This window comes from Neopelma chrysocephalum, unplaced genomic scaffold (genome assembly GCF_003984885.1).
Source record: "Neopelma chrysocephalum unplaced genomic scaffold, ASM398488v2 Primary Assembly neopelma1_68, whole genome shotgun sequence".
Taxonomy (NCBI): Eukaryota; Metazoa; Chordata; class Aves; order Passeriformes; family Pipridae; genus Neopelma; species Neopelma chrysocephalum.
The window spans coordinates 6,068,950-6,085,120 of NW_020897727.1; the positions used below are offsets into that span (position 1 = coordinate 6,068,950).

Genomic DNA, 16,171 nt, shown 5'->3' on the forward strand with positions numbered 1-16,171 from the left:
GGTGCGGCCACGGGGCCAGGGCAATGCTGTGGTGGTGCTGGTCAGGGCGATGGGTGCTTTCCTGGGGTTTTACTCCAAACTGGTGTTGTAGGGGTGTGCAGGGGCCCAAGGGACGTGTGCCACATGCTGTGCCCCAGCCGTGTCCTTTGGTGGCTTTGTGGCATCTGGGAGGTGGCAGGATGGTGCTGGCACAGCCTGGCACAGCCTGGCTGGGGCAGGGACACCCTGGTGGTTGTGGGGCAGCGTGGGGACACGAGGTGCCACAGTGGCTGGGCCAGACCAGGTCCCCATGGCTGCCCACAGCTCTGGGGTTTCCTGCCCCCATCACGGCTGGTGAGGGGACATAGGGACAGCATGTCCCAGGTCCGTGTCCCCACAGGGAGGCAGAGCCCTGGTCACCAGGTGCTGGCCATAGCACCAGGCTGGAGGAGGTGGCAGGAGAGATGTGGCTCTCCAGTGCCAAGTGGGGCATTGGGGTCCCATCTCCAGCCCCTTCCTCACATTCCCAACTCGAAATTCCAGCTGAAACCAAAGTGCCACATCCCAGCAAGGCTGGACATCCCGGAGTGGGGGTCCCACACCTGGGCTTTGCTCCATCACTGTCAGAGCCCTTCAAACCCTCCCCAAGCATCTCCTCCTCCTCTGGAGGCTGCTGTAATCCCCTCCTTTTTCTTTGGGGTACCCCTCTGGATCCCAGTAGGTTTGATATCAGGGACAAGATGCCACCGTGTTCCCAGGCCCTAGGTAGAGTGATGGGGTGTCTCCACTGCCATGGCAGCCCCGGGGGCTCCTCTGATGCCACCAAAAGCCACGGCCCCCGGAGGGAGGTGTGGTGCCCGTGTCCTCCCTCCCTCCCGGCTGCGGGCAGCACCCATTCCCTGGTCCCGTGCAGCCCTGCCTGTGTTACCCAGCCAGCCCTGGGGACGGGGGCACTGGGGCACAGGAGTCCCTGGAGGGCTGGAAACCAGAGCCAGGCGTGGGCTTTGGGGGCCAGCCCTGAGAGATGACGTGGTAGGACTTTCCTTCGGCATGCTGTCCCCCCCCTTGCTGTTCCCTGCTTTCTCTAAGTGTACTGTATGTTTGACCTGTGAAAGATGTAAACTTTATGATTCAGGTTATGTCTGTTCTTAACTCTGTATCTGTGTAATAAAGACAATTTAATATCAACTGGAGGCTCCATAGCCTGGGCTTGTGCTAGGTGCCCTCCCCTCCTGCTCCTGGCAACGCTCTGCACCTGGTGTCCCCAGCCCAGGGTTGGGGGGTTACTTACAGCCCCAGGGTCGGACACTGCAAAGGAGGGGTGTCCATGGTGGGAGGACTCAGGTGTGTCCCTAGGGAACCCAAAGGGATGTGTCCCCCCTTGGGATGCCTCGCTGCTCCCCCTGTGCTGGGACCTGGCTGCAGTCTCCAGCACCACCAGCGGGGTCGGTGGACTGGGAGGGTCGGGAGTGACTCCCCAGCCCCGGAGGGGCCATGCCTCCACCTGGGAACGTATGTCATCCCCAGGTGGAGGCCGCTGCCGCCCCCAGGTCTCGAACCCGCACCCTCCCTGTCCGGCGGGGCGGGGCCACCTCCCACGCGCTGCCGGCACGGGGCGGGGCCTGGCGCGCGCCGCGCTCTGATTGGCCGCTGATGTGTGAAAGTGGCGCCGGCGCCAGGGCCGCTCGTGGTGGAGGGAAATCCGCACGTGGGCGCAGGTTCCGCCGGCTCCGCGCAGCATGTTCGGCGGTCGGGCCAGGTGAGGCCGGGGGGGGGGGCTCTGGGACGGGCACAGCTCGGGGACAGCTGCTGAGGCTCTCTCGGGGTGGGGCAGGGTCGGCTTCGTGTGCATGGGTGGGAGAGCACTGTCCCTCTGTGAGCTCCTCGGGGGCTAGGAGGGTGTAGGTCTGCCTTTGCTGGAGGAGGCAGAGCTCCCTACTGCTCCCTCTGTGCAGCCTGAGAGTTCTGCTGGTGGCCATGTCCTGCCTTCTCTTTCCCTTCCCTGCCAGCTGGCTGGGGACTGTGCACCTGGGTTTTTGTCACTTGAGGGAAGGTGCTTCCAGTTCCCTTCTGTAGCCCTCCTGAGCTGGGAAGTGACTCAGTGTGAACTGAAGACCTTTTGGTTGCCCTCACTCCTGCAGTTTTGCAGTCTTGCTGCACGGCGAACAAGATGCATTAGTGTCATCTGTTCATCCTTCTGCTGAGAACACCCTTAGAGCCTTTGCCTGGCTGAGATTCTGCTTTAGCTTCCATGCTAAATGGCTGTTTGTTTGTTAAGTGCCTTTTTGCACCTTGTCCTGCCCAGTCCTTTCTTCCTGGACACTTCAGACATCTGGTGGCAACACCCACTGTCCCTGGAAGCAGAGGAGGTGTCCTGGGACGCGACAGGGATGGCAGCTTTGTGTAAGGCAGCAGATGACAACTCAGACCTGAGCCACCTGGAGGGGAACAGCAAGGAGGAGTTGGCTGCGCAGGACCCGGTGAGTGCCTGCCTGGTTGGGGAACCAGTTTTCCTTGGTGCTGGAAGGAAATGGGAAACTTTCTACACTTGAGATGTCCCTGCTTTGTGTGCTGCTCATGCCAGTCTTGGTTTGGGATTCAGGAGCTGGAGGCCATCAAAGCCAAACTGCAGGAGATTGAGAAGGAGGATGAGAAGCTGAAGGAGTTGCAGCTGGAAGCTGAGAGTCACCTGTTTATGAGCTCAGAGGCAGGTATGGGCTGTCCCTGTGTGCTGCTGTCCCCCCAGGGACACCTCTGGGGCAAGGAGCCAGAGCACATGGCTTTGCCTCTCTGGGCGCCTGGGACTGAGGGTGGGTGAGGGGGATCCAGGCATGGCATGGTGCTAATGCAGGTTATATCAGCTCTTACCTCCTACCTATGTGGGCCAAGATGCAATGAATTAATTTAATTACATTTAATTCAGGTAAATAATTGAGTTTAGCACCAACAGCCCCAGTAGAGGAGTCACTGAAGACAAAAGGGGCAAGGGCATGGAGGAGGAGGCAGCAGTGTGGGGATTTGAGTACACCTGGATGCGACCAGGGATCTGAGGGGCTTTGGAGTGTGGCAGCTCGGTGATGGCCATGCTGGGGGCAGACCTGGACAAACAGACAGACATCCCTCTGCTGCATGGCTCCTGCCACTCTATCCATGACAAAGCATCCCTCCTTTCCACAGGTCTCTTCCCAAAGACAGCTAAGGAGAAGGTGGAGGCTGACCAGCGATCCATCTACGTGGGCAATGTAAGTGGGAGCCCTGGAGCAGAGCACTTCCCGCTGCCATGTGTCCCAGATCCCTGGGTGAATGCTCCAGCCCTCCACCAAAGGCTGAGTTGTCCCATCCCAAATGTTCCTTCTCTGCCCAGCCCAGACTGGAAATGTGGCTCAGCCTCTGCCTGTGATTCTCATCCACTTGCAGATCCTCTGTTGCAAGCGTCAGCTCCCCAAAATACCCCTCTGGAAGCTGAGGGTTGTGTGGTGTTTCTTGTTCCCTCAAAATGGGGCTGGGCTCTCTTGGATTTGTGTTTCCAGGCTGGAGCACTCACTGGGAGGGTCTCCTGACCCTCAGGAAATGCTGGAGCTGTGGTGGTGAGGTGTGAGTGGGGCCAGCTGGGCCTTTTGCCTCACATGATGGGCTGTGAATCCAAGACCCATGAGCTGGGGGGCCTGGACTGTCGTTGCAGGTGGATTATGGGGGCACGGCAGAGGAGCTGGAATCTTACTTCAACAGCTGTGGGCAGATCAACCGGGTCACGATCCTCTGTGACAAGTTCTCAGGGCACCCCAAAGGGTCAGTGCTGTGTGCAGGGGTTGGGGGTCTCCAGGGTGTCCCTGGGGCTCTGCTCACCCTGTCCCCTCACAGGTATGCCTACATTGAGTTCGAGGAGAAGAGCTCTGTGAAGGCTGCAGTGGAGATGGATGAGAGCATCTTCAGGGGACGGGTCATTAAGGTAAGAGCTGGGTGAGGCCCCAGGGGCTGTGCCCACCCTCCCCTCCCAGCCCCAGGTGTGTTGGGCTGTGCTGAATCCCAGTGTGACAGCCCCTCCCTCCTTCCAGGTGCTTCCCAAGAGGACCAACATGCCCGGCATCAGCACCACTGACCGTGGGGGCTACCGGGGCCGCTACCAAGCTCGGTGGGGGGGCTACTATGGAGGGCAGCACCCCAGGATGCGAGGGAGGACGTACAGGTGAGTGGCTGAGCAGGGGGATTCCTTATGTATGGAGCAGGGTGTCCTTGGGATGGGGTTACCCCTTGCTCTGGCTGTGCTTAGTGTCCTGGCTTTGCACCTCCCACTGTGGCATGGATGGGGAGAATAAAGGCTCTGGAAGGAAGAAACACCTGGAAAAACCTGCTACTACCCCTCTGTCCCCGGAGGGATTTGGGGGGATGGTGGGTGTGCATTGCAGTCCCAGTCTTGACCAGTCCCAGAGCTGTGCCTGGCTTGGGGCTCCCCTGGTTTTGGGGGTGCAGTATGGGGTAGCTGGTGCAGAAGAGTGAATCCCAGCCTTTGGAGGGGTGAGGGAGCACGTGCCCTGTGCTTTAGGATGTTGTTTTTGTTCCTGTTTAGGGGTCGGGCAAGGCTGCTGCCTTGGTATTTTCCATACTAGAAAGGACTGGACTGCCCTGGTGATGCCAATGGGACTGAAACGAGATGGGATTGGGAGAGATTTAAAAATATGCCTACTCAAGCCAAAAAACAGATTAATTTAAAAAACGCCATCTGCCTGGCTGTGAGGATTTACTGGTGAGCCCTGTGCCAGGCTGTGGGAGGGAAGATGGAATCTGCTCCCTCCTGCCAGAATCCCAGGAGGGGCTCGTCTCACCTCAGCTCTGCTCAGGGGACTGCGTTTGCATCGAGAATAGGCTCATTCCAGAGAACACTGTCCTAGGAAGGAAAGAGCTCTCCCAGACCGTCAAGTCTCCTTCTCATCCCATGGAAAAAGGCTGCACTGGAGGGTTTGGTTTAGCTCCTGGCTGTCCAGGTGATCTCCACCCCACTGCTCAGCTGCGAAGCTCCCTCAGCTCTGCCAGCCCTTCCTACACCAGCTGAGTGCTGCCTTCTAAGAAGATCCTTAAGACCTTTCCAAAGACTGTTTTCTTCTCCAAATTAATGTCTTGGTTTGCAGCTCTAGCTCTGACTGCTGGGGAGCTTTTCCTTCAGCCCTGTGGTTTCCTGGTCTTGCTCTTGGAGCCTGTTGTGGTTTGGGTCTGGTTTTTTGCTTGCTGCCTTTGTACATCTAGGGCAGAGAAAAAAAATCCCTTGCTATTTCTCTGGAAGCCTCTGTATCTCTGGTAGTTAAACAAGACCTGGGTGTCACAAAACCCTTCCCCCTTTTTATTTTTGAAGTCAGCAACCCCCTCTTCCCTCCCTCCTGCTTTTATTCCAAAGCTACAAGGAACTGCCAATTTATCATTTGACTTTATTTCCAGCGGTAGCAGAGTCACAAAATCACCTCTGTTGTTTCAAATTTGGTCTGATTTTCCTCTTTATTCCCACCATCATTCCTGCTCTGGATTTGCATTGAGGATAGTGTGAGCCCAGCTGAGCTGGAGGATCGGGATCAAAGTGCACCACAGGGGGGACCAGGGAACAAGATTCTGGCTCTTCCCTTTCCTGCTGATTTTGTGTTTGAGTTCTGAAACCACTTGTTTTTAAAGGGAAAACTTTGTGTTAGAAGAGGCAGGGCTGGGAACACCAGCAGACAGTATTCCTGGAGGAAGTTCTGCATGGAAATGGGTTTTATTATGTAATTCTCCCACTAATCTTTCGGGATCCTTGGTTAGGATTCCTCTAACCCAGATGCAACAGATGCAACCAACTCCTAAAGCAGCTTTTCACAGCTCAGGGGGCATTGCCAGGCTAAAAATCCCACTGATTTTTTTTTTTTCCTTTAAGATCTCTAGATTTTTATTTTTTAAAGCTTGGGGCCTTAACTCTTCATGTTGTGTTGATTTTGTGCTCAGTGCTGCAGAGACTGACCTTGATTTGAGCTACCCTTAGGCTGACTATAAACCAGCTTTTTCTAGTGCTTCTGTTTGGCAGGTTTGTAAATTTTTGACACTTATTTTTTAATAAAAAAACTACTTTGTGGTGTTTGGACTGTTGTGGAAGAAGAAATGCAGAGCTGCTGTCTCTGCGTGAAAACAGTAAAGATTTTTAGATTAAAATATTTTGGGATAGCAGTGCACAGCTGTGCCCTGTGGAGGTAGTGGGAGAAGCTTGAATCTCCCCTGATTTGCCAGATTATTGTTGATTAAATGTACTTAAGTTCTGTTTGAGAAAGTATTGTAACTGTCACTTGTTTTCAAAATAAATGATCCTGCTGTGTGAACTTCATGTGCAGTTCTGGCTTTCTCCAGGCTCCCTGGATCCTCTGGAGCTGTGCAGCTCTATTTTTTTTAGCTGGTTTATGTATTTTTCACTGATGAGGTGCTTGAAGCACAGGCTCCTGCCTGTGAGGCATGAAAGGCTTGGAGTAGAAGTGTGTGAGAAGCACTAAGTAGCTGCTCAGTGCCAACTCCTGCTTGTATCACCTCGTAGTGATGGAAGAAGTTGGAATGCTTTTCCAGTCCAACTTGTGTTTTATTCCATATAAATACCTGCTATTGACTGGGGAGTCTTTAATTGGAGCAGCAGGGAGCTGCAGGGGAGGAGATGGTAGTAGAGATTAGTTTGGGATGAGCCACATAGTTGTGCAATCCTGATGGCTTAATCCCTTGGGTGGATTTATTCCAGCTGTACCTGTGCTGGGAATCACTGTGGAGTGTGCCTGGGCTGTCTGGATGAGGTGCAAGGTGAAAACAGCAAAAAGTGAGTCACCCAAAAATCATCCTGGGAAGGGAAGATCCCAGAATTGTTTGGGTTGGAAGGGACCTTTGAGCTCATCTTGTGCAACCTGGTCTAGTGGAAGGTGTCTCCGCCCATGGCAGGGGCGTGGGATGAGATAAGCTTTAAGGTCCTTTCCCACCCAAACAATTCCATGATTCTGTGAACAGTGAATTCTGTGCTATACTCGGGTTTGCTTGAGTACAAATCCATGCAAACTTTGCAGGTGTCAAGTTTATTTTACAGATTAAAATATTACACAGACTGAAGACAATATATACATCACTGCTCCTGTACAGGGGGGATGCTCCCAACAGTGGGATGGGAAGGCATTCAGCACACCTGCATCATCATGGAGTTCACCATATTATCAAAAGCCCTGGAGAAGGAAATAAACACAGATTATTAAAGGGAGCAGCTAGTTCTGCACAGCAGAGCTTTTGTAACACCAGAGTGTCTCTGCCTGGCTTTCCCTAAGCTGCACACATGGTTTTACTCTATAGCATGGTCTGTTGAGTAATTAATGACTTCTAGTTAAGCTGAGGTAAGGACAGGTCTTATCCTGGCTGCAGACCTGCCTCTGCAAAGTGTAAAAGTGGTTCTTGTCTAGGCCATAGAAACTCCCAATTCATTAAAATTCCTTGTGAGGTTACAATGAGAAATGGGAAGTTCTGGCCCTCCTCACACATGAGGAATTATATGTCCTGAATGCCTGTCCTACCAAAGGATAAACCCTGGACAAGTGCAGTTGTTTACTCTTTAACCTGCTCTACTTATCTGTATTTTAATACTCAGAACCATTAAAAGACCTCTAAGATCATCAAATCCAACCATTATTTAAGTTTTCTATGAGGCAGAAATGGCCCAAAACCAACATAGCTATTCTTATTTAGGCACTTAGAGCGAACACACCTGAACTGGTCGTGTTAAATCATAGGTACATTGAAAGTTCCAGAAAAGTGACAAAGACATAGGGATCAGTGTGGAAAACCCACTCACTTGGAATGGATCCGGTCCCCAGGGTTATAGAAAGGGTTACACATGATGTCTGTGTATGAATTATGCAGCTTCCGGAACATCTGAAAAGGGATTGCAAGTGAATTAATTTCTTTGCTTCTCAGCACTGTGTGGGTAAGTGGCAGGAGCACAGGCAGGGAGGTGGCTCTGGGTTGCTGCACTTACACTGCGGATCTCGTTGTCTCGAAGGGCCGTGTTGGAGGAATCCACCACCATGACAAACTTCACCTTGGAGTTTGTCACGTAGCCATACCTGTGCAGGTGTTAAGGACTGTGCTGCTGGCACACCAGGGCCTGGCAAAACCACCAAAACCAGGCTGGAATGCACGCGGAGAGAGGAAATGTGAGGAAACTTCCTCCTGAGGGGAAGCACCAATCTCTGCTCTGGTGACCAGTGATGGGACCTGAGGGACAGCTGTGCCAGGGAGGTTTAGGCTGGATATCAGGAAAAGGTTCTTCCCCCAGAGGGTAGTTGGGCACTGACCAGGGTCCCCAGGGCAGTGGTCACAGCCCCAAGGCTGCCAGAGCTCAAGTAGTTGGAAAATGCTCTCAGGGACAGGGTGAGATTGTTGGAGTGTCCTGTGCAGGGCCAGGGGTTGGACTTTGATGGGTCTCTTTCAACTCAGGATATTCCATGATTCTATGAAGTTCTGCCTGTAGGACTTGTTTGGGAGACCGCAGAGACCTGAAGGTCTAACATCAGCCAGTGGGACTGACCTGAGACACCCAGAAGAAACACCCAGTTTATTAAAACCCAGGAGCAACCTGGTCTAGTGGAAGATGTCCCTGCCCATGGCAGAGGATAGAACTGAATAGGCTTTAAGGTCCTTTCCAACTCAAACCATTCCATGATTCTGTGACCCACAGGGCTGTTGGGAGTCACTCGTCCACCAAGAACAGGAGAAAGCAGCTCTGTGTTCATTAAATTAAACACACCATGGCCTGGCAGAAGGCACTAGAAAGATACACTTTGTAGTCTTCAGTGGGGTAGAGGAGCCCCAGGTAGAGCTCCCTCTGGTCCACAAGGGCTTTGCCCATGGCTGAGATCTTCTCATCCACGACATCAAGGGATGTGTGCACAGTGTAGTGGAACTTCAGCTCGTTCTCCGTGGGGACACTCCGGATGTACAGGGGGTAGTTCTGAGGGGGAGAAGAAATCACACTGATCAAGACCTGCCACTCCATCAATGATGGTGCCCTGACAGTGCTTCACGCAAAGAGCTGCTGCTGTCAGGAGCTATTTAACCATTTTATGTTCACAGCCTCCTTCACACCTTCCAGACCCTCGGTGCAGAGCTGTCCCTGTGGGAGGAGAATCATTTGCACAGGCACTGCACAAGGCTCAGACCTCTCTGCTCCTGTCTCCTTATCCCAGCGGAGCCTGTGCCCAGCTCTTCCTGAGGAAAACCCCTCTCCTCTCCTGGTGGCAACAGGTCAGCAGGACACCGTAGGGCACCTCTGCACTGCCCCTGCTCTGATTCCAGCCCATCTCAACCCCCAGTGTCTGCCCCACTCCCCCTGGATCTGTGCTGCTCCCCTCATTCCTGCTCACATCCCACAGCCTGAGCCCCTGCCCAGTTCTCCTCTCCCCGACCCCACAACCCCACAGCCCCGGTTCTGTTCCCCTCACTCCTGCTCAGGGACCAAAACCTGGGACCCAGCCCCTTTCCCCTCCTCAGGCCCCATGACCCCACCTGGACCCACTCTGGCCCTCTAACCCCCCCCCCCCCCCCCCCCCCCCCCCCCCCCCCCGAACCCCCGTCCCCCTCAGGCCCCAAAACTAGAGCCCCAGCCCTTCTCCCCTCACCCTTCCTAGACCCCACAGTTCCACCTAACCCCCCTTTTCCCCTCAGCCCCACAGCTTAAGCCCTGGCCCTTCTTCCCTCCTCAGGCCCTATGACACGACCCCACCTGGCCCCACTGCCCCACTCAGGACTCCACAGCTCCACCTGGCCCTACTCGGACCCCACACCTTGAGCCCTAGACCCTAATCCCTTATCAGGCCCCATGACCCCACCTGGATGCACTCTGGCCCTACAACCCCCCCCGGCCCCCCTGTCCCCCTCAGGCCCCAAATCCGGAGGCCCAGCCCCTCTTCCTTCCTCCGACCCCATGACACCACCTGATCCCCCTTTCCCCCTCATGCTCCACGCCCCGAGGCCCAGCCCCTCACCCCTCCTCGAAGCCCACCGGACCTCGCTGCCCCCCTCAGACTCCACTGCCTGAGCCTCAGGCCCCACAGCTGCCGGTGACTCCCTGTTTCCCTTTGACCCAACATCCCTCTCCCCACCCCTGATCAGGGCCCATGACTCTGCCCGGCCCCGCCGTCCCCCTCACGCGCCCCGGCCCGTTCCCCCCGCACCTCCTTGGCGATCACGGCGATACAAACCGCCATGTTGTGCCGCCTCTCCCGCCGGTCACGTGGCTCTTCGGGCGCGCGCGGGGGGGCGCGGTCACGTGCCCCGCCGCGGGTCACGTGGCGCGCGGGGGTCCCGTTGCCATGGCGAGCGCGGCGCTGCGGCCGCTGTGCCTGTGCTGGGCCCTGGGACCCGCCGCCGCCGCCCCCAACATCCTCCTGCTCCTCATGGACGACGTGAGCGGGGGCACGGGGCGGGCACGGGGGGGTCGTGTCACCGCGACGGAGGGACCCCGCGGGGCTGCGACACGCAGGGACGGGGGGGTGAGGGTGCAGGGAGGGGGTGGTGAGGGGTCTGGAGCATCTCCCTGGTGAGGAGAGACCGCGGGAGCTGGACCTGGGTAGTCTAGAGAAGGGAAAACTGAGAGAGGGGATCCCATCTCTCCGTACAGATATCTCCAAGGGGTGTCCGGATGGTCCCGACTCTGTTCAGTCTCAGACTCTGTCCTGTCAACGGCAGGACGAGAAGCAATGGACATAAATTAAAATACAAGAAGTTCTACCTCAAAATGAGGAAGAACTTCTTTACGTTGAGGGTGGCAGAGCGCTGGAACAGCTGCCCAGGGAGAACCTGGAGTCTCCCTCTCTGGAGACGTCCCAAACCCACCTGGACATGTTCCTGTGTCACCTGCTCCAGGTGACCCTGCCTTGGACTGGATGATCTCCAGAGAGATGCCTTCCAACCATTCTGTGATGTTGGTCACTGTGAGGGGGTTGGTGGCCATGGGAGAGCTGAGTGCTTGTCCCCAGAGGCAGGTTCTGGGAAGAGGTCAATGTGGGACCCGAGGGAACGACTGGAGCTGTGTCAGGGGAAGGTTAGACTGGATATCAGGAAAAGGTTCTTCCCCCAGAGGGTGGTGGGGCACTGAACAGGCTCCCCAGGGCAGTGGTCACGGCCCCAAGGCTGACAGAGCTCAAGGAGTATTTGGACAATGCTCTCAGGGACAGGGTGGGTTTGCTGGGGCATCCTGTGCAGGTCCAATGTTGGATTTTGATGATCCCTGTGGGTTCTTTCCAACTCAGGATATTCTGAAGGAAATTGGGGCCTCAGCTCCATAGAGTGCTTGTTGTGGGGGACAGGCTGGGGGGCTTGTGGTAAGGTGGGGGCTCTTCATAGAATCATGGAATGGTTTCAATTGGAAGGGAGCTTCAAGACCATCTTGTTGCAACCCCCTGCCTTGGGCAGGAACACCTTCCACTAGACGTGGTTGCTCCAAGCCCCATCCAACCTGGCCTTGGACACTTCCAGGGCTGGGACAGCCACAGCTTGTTTTTTCAGACCTGTGTTTTCAGAGTGTGTCTTGAGTATTTCTTTGCTTTCTGTGCTCACTAGAGCTCTGTCTCACTGACTCTCACGGAGCAGAGCTCTCCCTGATGTGCACAATCCCACTTAGTCACAGTTTCCAGGCCTACACATCATCCTTTCCAGGTGTTGTGGTCTCCCTGTGCCCCATCTGTGCCGTATTCCAGCCGCGGGACAGCTCAGGACTGGGGTCTGTGCTGTGATTCATGGTCAGAGCTCCCCAGCACATGGTTCAGGCACAGTCTGTGTGATATCTAGGAAAGTTTGAGTAAAATAAGCTGGAATATTTGAGTAAGTTTGGCTCTGAAAGCCACCGTGGTCTCATCTTTCTTGAGTCCTTCCCAGGTTTTGTGTAAAAAGTGATGGAGAAATGAAAGGAAGGCCCAGACTCAGCATATTCCTGTCCTCTCCTTCACTACCCCAGGTGACCTCTCCTTATTCCTTGTGTGTGGATGTCCTGAAAACAAACTAGATTTCTCTGAGCTATTAAGTCAAACCTTTTGGAATTTGAAATTAAGAAATACCTTATCTAAAAATCTAATCATCTTGTCTGTTCTTCCTTTCATAATGTCTGAGCAATTCACAGTCCTTGGGAAAGGATTCAACAGTAAATATTGCAAAATGGGTGTCTTGGTGATTTTTAAACCTAGATAGACTCATCCTGAAGTTAAAGCTTGGCTTTGTAGCCTACACAAGGAATTGTGGCAATTGTGGTGGATGGAGTTGTAGTAGCAGCAAATAAGGTGCATCTACGAGTATGGACAAAGAAACTCCAACACATTTCAGGAAAAATTTTAAAAACCCACACTTGCCTCCTGAAAAACTAAACAAGAAGAGGAGTAATTACACTAATTTTTGCTCTCTGAACTGGGTGGGAAAAAAAAGTGCAATAAATCATTAAAGTGCAAAATTAATCACAGATTTGTTTCCAGCTGAAAGTCTTTTCGCTTTTGCCCCCTTGGCCATATAGATAAGGAAATATATCCATTTCCAACGCATTCAGGTCGCTGCTATCTTCCTGGTTTGCTTCTCTCCTAATATTTTCATGTCATCTTCCAGATGACGGTTTTCCTAAAGATCTCCATACATCCTGCCCTCTGTGTCTGTTGCTCACCTGAGACACGCCTGAGCTGAAGGAATCTGTTGCCTTTTTAAAGCACAATATAATCGCTGGCACTTGTGGTGCCTAATGGCTCATTAAGTTGTTCCCTTCAAGAACCTTCTGCCTCTATTTGTGTTTTTCCCAGTAATGGTTTTCAGCACAGAATACAGACACCGTGATGGGAATTTTATGGTTCTCCTGGTGCGTGACCCCTCGGAATTAGGAGGAAGAACAGGGTGAAACCACAGATAAGCAGAGGGACATGTGATGCCTCTGGCAGGTTTCTCTCCTCTTGCTTTAAAACAAACACTTCCTTGTTTTTGCTGCAGTGCTGCTTTTGAGTTTAGACCTTTTCCTTGTGTTTCTAGTTCCTTATATACAGAGGGATAGATCCAGAGGCTGAAATGGAATCTTGGGTCCAGCACAAAGCAGCAACTGAAGGGTCGATTGTGGCAGTTGTACAACACCAAGTATATCATGTGTAACTTCCTCTGTCTCCCTGCTCTGTGTGTGCTTCAGGCCTTTGAGTAACAGTGAAGGCAATGGGGTCTTACTAGTGGTTTAGTACCTGTAAGTAATTTAATCTCATGTGTGCCTCAGTTTCCCATCCACCAGGGAAAAGTGCAAGAGTTCTCTGTTTCACAGGGTTGGGAAAGATCCTTTCTGTCATATTTGGAAAGCACTGAGTAGGGAGATGAGCACTGTCAAAATTTATAAATTAAGGGATATGTTATGTGGGCTCAGAAACATTGTGGTTGTGGCAAAGGACTTTAACATCTTTTGGTGTGCTCTTTTTACAGATGGGTTGGGGGGATTTAGGGGCTTTTGGAGAGCCTTCTAAGGAAACTCCTAACCTGGACCAGATGGCTGCAGAAGGGATGCTGTTCCTGGATTTTTATACTGCCAACCCCCTCTGCTCTCCCTGTAAGTAAACTGGAGTTTTAAACCATGTAAGCACAAGAAACATCTTTTTTTGGGAAGTTTGGGGTGTTCGCCAGGCTCTGACATGAACTCACAACCAAACCCTCAGGCCAGATTTTGGATTTGTTGCTTTGATCTTGCCTTTTGCTCCCTTTTTATTTATGTTTTGATTGGAAAACCTACAGTCTTTAGTTCATGCAAAGCACTGGTGCAATGATCACTTCAGCCCAGCTAAAAGAATTTTTAAACCATTACAGTTCAATATTCCAGCCCCAGTCATTGCATTTTTTAATCTTTCTTGTTTTGGGATAAACAAAACAGAATCTAAACTGTTGCTGAACATATTTTGTCTGATTCTGTTGGCTATGGTGAAGAAAGGCAGCAGGTTGTGTCCCGTTTTTGACCCTGGTGACTTGGAGATTCTTGAGACAGGGACCAGAGATAAAAGAAACGTTTGGGTCTGGGAGACACAGATATTTTTATCCCTATTCTTTTTTTCTGTGAGGTGGTTTCTTTTTTTCCTTTCTTTTTCCCTCAAACCCGATTAGCTGCCAATAACTGAAACAAAAATGAGGAGCAGGGGCTTTTTATTTGAGCTTTCATTTAGGATATCACTTGGCAGTGTGTTGAAGACATCCCTGCTCAGAAAAGGCATTTAAAATATGCTGAAATCTTGCTAAGTCCAATGGTGGGACTGAATATGCTTAAAGTTAAACATCTGTTTAAATGTTCCCTGCGGTCAGGACTTGATTTTACTGTCAAAGCTGGACAGCTCTTTATATTTCATGATTTTTGTTCAGTCAAGCTTGAAAACTTAGCCTTGAGCATCTAATCAGTTTGTGCTATGATTTCTTCTTAAATATATAATATATATATATTTATGACTGAGATGTAAGTGTTGCTACATTGACTATTCAAAATAATGACTCTTCAGCAGTGGATAATTTAATAAAGAGGCCAAATTTCACTCAAATTTGTCCTGGAATAACTCAAATGGTGTGTCAGAACCTGGTTCACTGGAGAGGGGAGTTGCTGCCAGTTCTGATGTGAGTGATTCAGTTCTGGCTATGGCAAGAGGACACTGACAAACTTCTGTCAGTGTTCTGGCCTCAGTCTTCATACAACCATGTTAATATTAGGCAAAGAATGCATGTAAATGAATGTTTTTGTTATTTGCAGCAAGGGCAGCGCTGCTGACGGGCCGACTCCCAGTCAGGAATGGCTTTTACACCACCAATGCACATGCCAGGAACGGTAGGAGCTTCATCGCTGATTTCCCTCCCTCTCCTGATTTCCCTCTGTGCCTTGGAGGAAGTTTAGCTTTGAACAAAGGCTTGGCTCGGGGATCTTCCCCTATGGATCCTCCAGAGTGGCACGGAAAGATTACCCTGTTAACTGCTGGTAATAAGCGTGAAATTTATTGCTTCCTCCTCATCAAGCAGAAAAACCTCCTTGAATTAAGAGGCATAAACAAGGCTGGTTGATCCATTTGCTACTGCTGGCTGAGAAACGTTTCCTCCAGGCAGTGGAATTGGGGTCTGGTGAAGGAAAAGTCACGTGGGGTGTGTGTTGACACCCGGAGGAAAGAACAGGCTGCTCACGGTTTTATTCAGCAGCCAGTTTTCTAACCATTTTGAACCTTTTCTGTTTCTTAATTTCTGATTTTTTCATCATTTTGAACCATTTCTAACCTTGGCAGTTTTATAGGGCTCATGCCTGTGGTGATACCAGGGAAGATCCCTGGGTTGATTTTTTTGGTCCCAGTGTGTGACAAATGCCACGTGCTGGGACACGCGTGGGCCAGAATCAGCAGCCAAGGACTGATTCCTACCAAACCCCAAGTCACACCCGAGATTCACAAAGGCCAGAGAACTGTGGGCTCAGAGAGACTTATTTCTTTCAGTTCTTGTATTATGAGCAAATTTATTGGTTATTTGATTTAGGAAAAGAATGCCTTCATTGTAGAAAATATAAAGCAAATTTACAATATAAATACAACACCTAAAGCACCTGATTTTTTGTGATTCTCCCTTTCAAGGCTCTCACCTTTATGGTAGCTCCCTTTATTATTTGCTCTGATGCACAAGTGGGTAGAGATGTCCCTTTGATCTCTCTGGATCAATTTGTTTTCTTTTGAGGACTTCCAAGGAGTGACATTGCTGGGACTCTAAATTAATTCCTATTTCTGACCCAATAACACTGCTATTAATGTTAAGTACCATTTACTGTTTGCTCTAATATTTTTAAGAGTCAGAGAGCTGTTTTTTATTTGTTTTCCACAGCATACACACCACAGGATATAGTAGGAGGAATCCAAGATTCTGAATTACTGCTTCCAGAGCTCCTGAAGAAAGCTGGGTACATCAATAAGATCATTGGCAAATGGTAAATGTATTTGAAGAGCTCTTGCTTTGAGATTTCAGTTTGTGTGTGTTGGGGAGGAACAGCAGAAAAAACGGAATTACAGAAAAAAACCCCTGTTTTGAAGTTTAAATGTCCAACTTTGGAATCTGTGGTGGATCTTCCCCCCTGCAGGGATCAATTTCTGAGTTGAGTGTTGCCATTACATCTTCATATGAAGAGTTGAAGGGGTTTTTATGTGTATAT

General features: G+C 51.4%; 3 protein-coding genes across 6 annotated transcripts in view; 2 read left to right on the forward strand and 1 right to left on the reverse strand.

Annotated features, from left to right (window-relative positions):
• Positions 1 to 1,680: 1,680 nt before the first annotated feature.
• On the forward strand, positions 1,681 to 4,918 carry PABPN1L (poly(A) binding protein nuclear 1 like, cytoplasmic). Of its 2 annotated transcripts, XR_003534503.1 has the most exons (9): positions 1,681 to 1,738; positions 2,285 to 2,459; positions 2,582 to 2,690; positions 3,157 to 3,221; positions 3,662 to 3,768; positions 3,841 to 3,928; positions 4,035 to 4,165; positions 4,547 to 4,723; positions 4,843 to 4,918. XR_003534503.1 is itself a non-coding variant. In XM_027684994.1 (8 exons), the coding sequence occupies exons 1-8, from the start codon at positions 1,719 to 1,721 to the stop codon at positions 4,584 to 4,586; spliced, it is 735 nt and encodes a 244-aa protein (XP_027540795.1). In that variant the 5' UTR covers positions 1,681 to 1,718; the 3' UTR covers positions 4,587 to 4,917. The 2 variants fall into 2 exon arrangements, 1 of the variants encoding a protein (XP_027540795.1); XM_027684994.1 differs by having other exon boundaries at positions 4,547 to 4,917.
• A 2,103-nt stretch (positions 4,919 to 7,021) lies between these two features.
• On the reverse strand, positions 7,022 to 10,294 carry TRAPPC2L (trafficking protein particle complex 2 like). The gene is made up of 5 exons (XM_027684997.1): positions 10,185 to 10,294; positions 8,790 to 8,962; positions 7,988 to 8,075; positions 7,805 to 7,884; positions 7,022 to 7,184 (listed from the first exon to the last, which is right to left on the reverse strand). Exons 1-5 carry the CDS (start codon positions 10,215 to 10,217, stop codon positions 7,139 to 7,141), a joined length of 420 nt encoding a protein of 139 aa, XP_027540798.1. The 5' UTR covers positions 10,218 to 10,294; the 3' UTR covers positions 7,022 to 7,138.
• Positions 10,286 to 16,171, forward strand: part of GALNS (galactosamine (N-acetyl)-6-sulfatase) — a 44,446-nt gene continuing 38,560 nt past the window's right edge. The window contains exons 1-4 of one of the 3 annotated variants that reach the window (XM_027684991.1): positions 10,286 to 10,415; positions 13,444 to 13,567; positions 14,744 to 14,818; positions 15,847 to 15,949. In XM_027684991.1, coding sequence (XP_027540792.1) covers positions 10,323 to 10,415; positions 13,444 to 13,567; positions 14,744 to 14,818; positions 15,847 to 15,949 — 395 coding nt within the window. In that variant the 5' untranslated portion in view covers positions 10,286 to 10,322. Of the gene's footprint in view, positions 10,416 to 11,670; positions 11,684 to 13,443; positions 13,568 to 14,743; positions 14,819 to 15,846; positions 15,950 to 16,171 lie in introns of those variants that run through there. The other 2 variants (XM_027684992.1, XM_027684993.1) reach the window with 2 other exon arrangements.

Bases quoted from the DNA above. Each gene is read 5' to 3' on its own strand.
- PABPN1L (XM_027684994.1), top strand. From the start codon at position 1,719: ATGTTCGGCGGTCGGGCCAG. The intron at 2,691-3,156 runs GTATGGGCTGTC...TCCTTTCCACAG, and splicing joins GTTTATGAGCTCAGAGGCAG to GTCTCTTCCCAAAGACAGCT. The intron at 3,769-3,840 runs GTCAGTGCTGTG...GTCCCCTCACAG, and splicing joins TTCTCAGGGCACCCCAAAGG to GTATGCCTACATTGAGTTCG.
- TRAPPC2L (XM_027684997.1), bottom strand. From the start codon at position 10,217: ATGGCGGTTTGTATCGCCGTGATCGCCAAGGAG. The intron at 7,885-7,987 runs GTAAGTGCAGCA...ATCCCTTTTCAG, and splicing joins GAGACAACGAGATCCGCAGT to ATGTTCCGGAAGCTGCATAA. The intron at 7,185-7,804 runs GTGAGTGGGTTT...TTCCTTCTCCAG, and splicing joins GGGGACCGGATCCATTCCAA to GGCTTTTGATAATATGGTGA.